The following is a 3,646-nucleotide window of genomic DNA, read 5'->3' as shown; positions in this document are numbered from 1 at the left end:
CTGAAATAAGCACAGAGAAAGACGATTATTAATTTTTGAAAAGAATTTTATCTTTTTTCTTGCTTGAATATATTTAATAGGTAACGAGGTTTTTTAATTTTTCGTACTTAGGATCTCTATATAATATGTCAAATGCTTGGTTACGGCCGTTTCTGTATGAAATTCCTTTTCCTAGAATTTCTAAACTTTTGCAAAGAATCGCAACTGCAAAATTTCTATCCATAACGCTACAGAGAGAATCCCAGGCATTGAAAACTGTTTTTATCAACATCTTCCATTATGAAAATTTCATACAATTTGATGCTAATATAACTTAACTTTTCTCGAAGATACGTTAAAAGTGAATCAAGATCTTCACTAAAATACGAAATACGAGTAACAATTTGAAAAACAGAAATGGTCGTTCATAGAATACAATGTATTAGCAAAAGAAACAGAGAAACTTACCATTAGGATGAGTATTTCTATCGAAGTGAGCGTTCAGCAGTTCCAAAGCCTGTGGAGTGAACGAAGTTCGTCGCTTTCGTTTCTTGTTCGTTTCCACGCCAATGAAATCTGTCAGCTGATGTAGCCCGCTCTTGTGCCTGTAACCAAACGCACTATTCTCATTTCTGTTCCATAAAATCCATTAACGTTATACGTTTCAACAAATCAAATCAAAGTTACAAAATATATCTATTGATAACAGACACATGAGAAAATAAAATAAAATAAAATTCACAATGAACATGTATGTCACAAGGAATGAACATCATGATCTCAATGATGTGCTATGTTAACTAAATAATGTCTTGAAAAAGACAATAAAAAGAACAGTGAAGCAGGAAGGAGAAGCTCCCTATGGACAAACCGACTTGATTGCGAGAACTGAATTTTCATTTCGCGCCAGTGCAAATACCTCGATCATGTTCTAATCAAATATTAAAACAAAACACGCGGATTTGATCGTGTGTTAACTCGGCAAACTTTCTCTGCATCAAAGCGATTCTCGTGAAACCGAAAGCGCCATAAACAGACAAGAACAGACAGATCTGGACTAACCGATTTCATCCATTTCTATATCATCTTCTTTTCTTTTCAAAAAAAAGAAAAAGAAAACAAATGTTAAAAAAGAGATTATTGATACACATGGAAATGTAAGAGAATACAAAATCACAGATCCAGATAAATTTGGGAAAATCTAAACTAATCAATTTCATCCATTCCCTGACTTTTTCGAATAAACAATGAGTAAAACCAAAAAGGAAGGAGAATAAAAAAATAGGATAAATAGGGAAAAGTGGAAGAATAGACAAATAGAGAAGAGGAAACATAGCGGGCATTTTGCGAGACATTCATCCCCCTTGACTGATTGGCCCGCGTCCCTAGCCGACGAACTTTCACGAATGGAACGGTCGAGGGTATCGCGACGTCGCCGTCGCGCAAATGAAATTAGCGATCGAAGCGTCGCAGCCGCTTCGAAAAAACCTCGTAACCGTAAACAGGAGAACTTCCGCTGGGAATCGCGACTAAACGAGCCAAACGCGTGAGAAAGGGTGAAATGTAGCGAGAAAGACAGAGACGGCGAGCGAGAAGGAGGGAGAGAAGAGGATGAAGGGTCGGCCGTCCCCGACGCACACAACACACAGAGGGTTGGCCGACGGGGGGGGGATAGAGGCGTAGGTGGACGCCGCTGTGGAATTTATGTTTTTAATTTAACTCCGTATGACCAACTGTCGAGCCCCGCCGAAAAAAGTGCAGGCTGAGCCATTAGCATCGCGCGGTGATATTTCGTCGAATCCGCGAAAACAATATGCTAATGGAGAAGCCGGCGAGCGCGAAGAACCGATGCTTCGAAACCAGCTACCCCCCTCGGACAGGGGGTTGAGTTTTCAACGGAGGCTGACGAACGGCCATGGGATTCGAGTAGGGGTGGTACGGGGCGATACGTCCACGCTACGCCGCTGTTTAATAGGGAAAAATTAATGGGGCATTTAGATGGTGATGAGGTAGACTCGATGGAATAAGGAAATGTTTTAGTTCGAATTTTGTACGCGTTTCAGGAGAAAATGATAAAATATCAGTATGTTATAAATTTATTGTAACAATTCCGTTTCGTTTTCGATTTCGATTTCGAAAAATAGATTATATAATATAAATATTATTGCGTTGAAGATGGCAATCCGATGGAGAAAAATTAATGGTGCATTTAGATAATGACGAGGTAGGCTTGATGGAATAACGAGATATTTTATTTCGAATTTTTTACGCGCAGCTGCTGAAAATGATAAAATATTAATATATTACAGATTTGTTGTCATAATGTCAGAGTTCTAAGAGTGAATTACAACATATTAATGCATTTAGAGATGGTATTTCGATGGCATTGTTTCATTCCTGATCTTTTGTTTATTTATACATTTTATTTGTTTCTTTTACTTTTTCTGTGTATAGACGTCATCAAGTTTTGATAATCGTTAAATATTTATGTATCTATTTGTATCAGAGAAAATTATTCTATTATTGTATTGAAATAGTCATGACGGGTAGTTTTATTTATCTGGTTTTTTATTCATTTTTATACGAAGAATCGACCTCTAGTTGGAGATATGAAATATGTAGGGGAAATTTCAATGTTCTTAGGCATATCATGGTCTGAATAAAATAAAAATCAATTACACTGGCATCTTGATAATTAACACTCGTTATTTACTCAAATAATATTCAACGAAAATTTTTAGCGATCTTCAAAACTGGTATAAACGTTGTTACAACGGATATTGTATAGGTAACAGATTAGTTTCCTAGTAATTGACGAGAAGTGGTAGAATTTATTAATTTCGCAGAAAAAGCCAACCCCATCGTTCTCCGTTGTTTAATGTCCAAAGGTATGTGATTAAAATTAACCATACGGTAATTACATTTTTCCTACAAAAGAGCTTTATTTTAGTGGCGCACCAGTTTATTAATTATATTTGAGTCATTGGTGTAAAAGGCTGATGGAGTTTGTAACTTCGAAGCATTCGTCGAAATGTGAATTCAGCCATTAAAAAAATGTCGACGCTCGAAGAGTTTAAAGGGTACGGTCGAAGGGAGCAATTAAAAATGCAACAGCGATAAGATATCTTCCAAGGTGGTCTTCGAATTATAAACGGTAGGTATTATTATGAATATTGTTTTAATCGTTTATCAAAGCAATTGCCGACATTACGGCCGACTAAAATGCAAGCTCGAGTTCCGAGCACTTATTAAAAGCTAGTTGAATAAGGAAAGAAACGGAAAGAGAGAAAAAGAGAGGAGAAAAAGAGGAGCACAAAGCTTTCAATAACTGAAGACACGCGACACAAATTAAAAGGCGACCGCTTCAAAGCGGTCACAAATATCGTAATTGCTTCTCTTGCGCCAATTTACCACCGCTTTCAATAATCTTAATAAACCCTTCCGCCTCCAAAGGAAACGTTATTATCGCGCGTGTGTATTGCAGGCGAGAAAAGCTGACTGAAGAAGAGAGGAAACTCGCCGGGACGAGTGACGAGGGTTGGATAAAGAGAGCGAGAGAAAAAGAGGGAGAAAGGGAAAACGTGGAATCAAACCGGCGTCGAGGGTTAGCCCGAGCACGTATTCCCTCATAGGTGAGAAGCCAAATGAAGAGAGAAAGAGGGGAAAC

The 3,646-nt window shown here is 37.8% G+C and overlaps 1 protein-coding gene across 4 annotated transcripts in view; it reads right to left on the bottom strand.

Annotated features, from left to right (window-relative positions):
* The window catches only part of LOC132911214 (POU domain, class 6, transcription factor 1), a 211,163-nt gene that overhangs the window by 4,541 nt on the left and 202,976 nt on the right, over nucleotides 1-3,646 (bottom strand). For all 4 annotated transcript variants that reach the window (XM_060967661.1, XM_060967658.1, XM_060967660.1 and 1 more), the window contains one exon: nucleotides 448-584. In XM_060967661.1, coding sequence (XP_060823644.1) covers nucleotides 448-584 — 137 coding nt within the window. The remainder of the gene's footprint in view (nucleotides 1-447; nucleotides 585-3,646) is intronic.

Source organism: Bombus pascuorum, chromosome 10 (assembly GCF_905332965.1).
Source record: "Bombus pascuorum chromosome 10, iyBomPasc1.1, whole genome shotgun sequence".
NCBI lineage: Eukaryota > Metazoa > Arthropoda > Insecta > Hymenoptera > Apidae > Bombus > Bombus pascuorum.
Note: the sequence above shows the minus strand (reverse complement) of the source record. Positions and strands in the feature narration are given on the sequence as shown.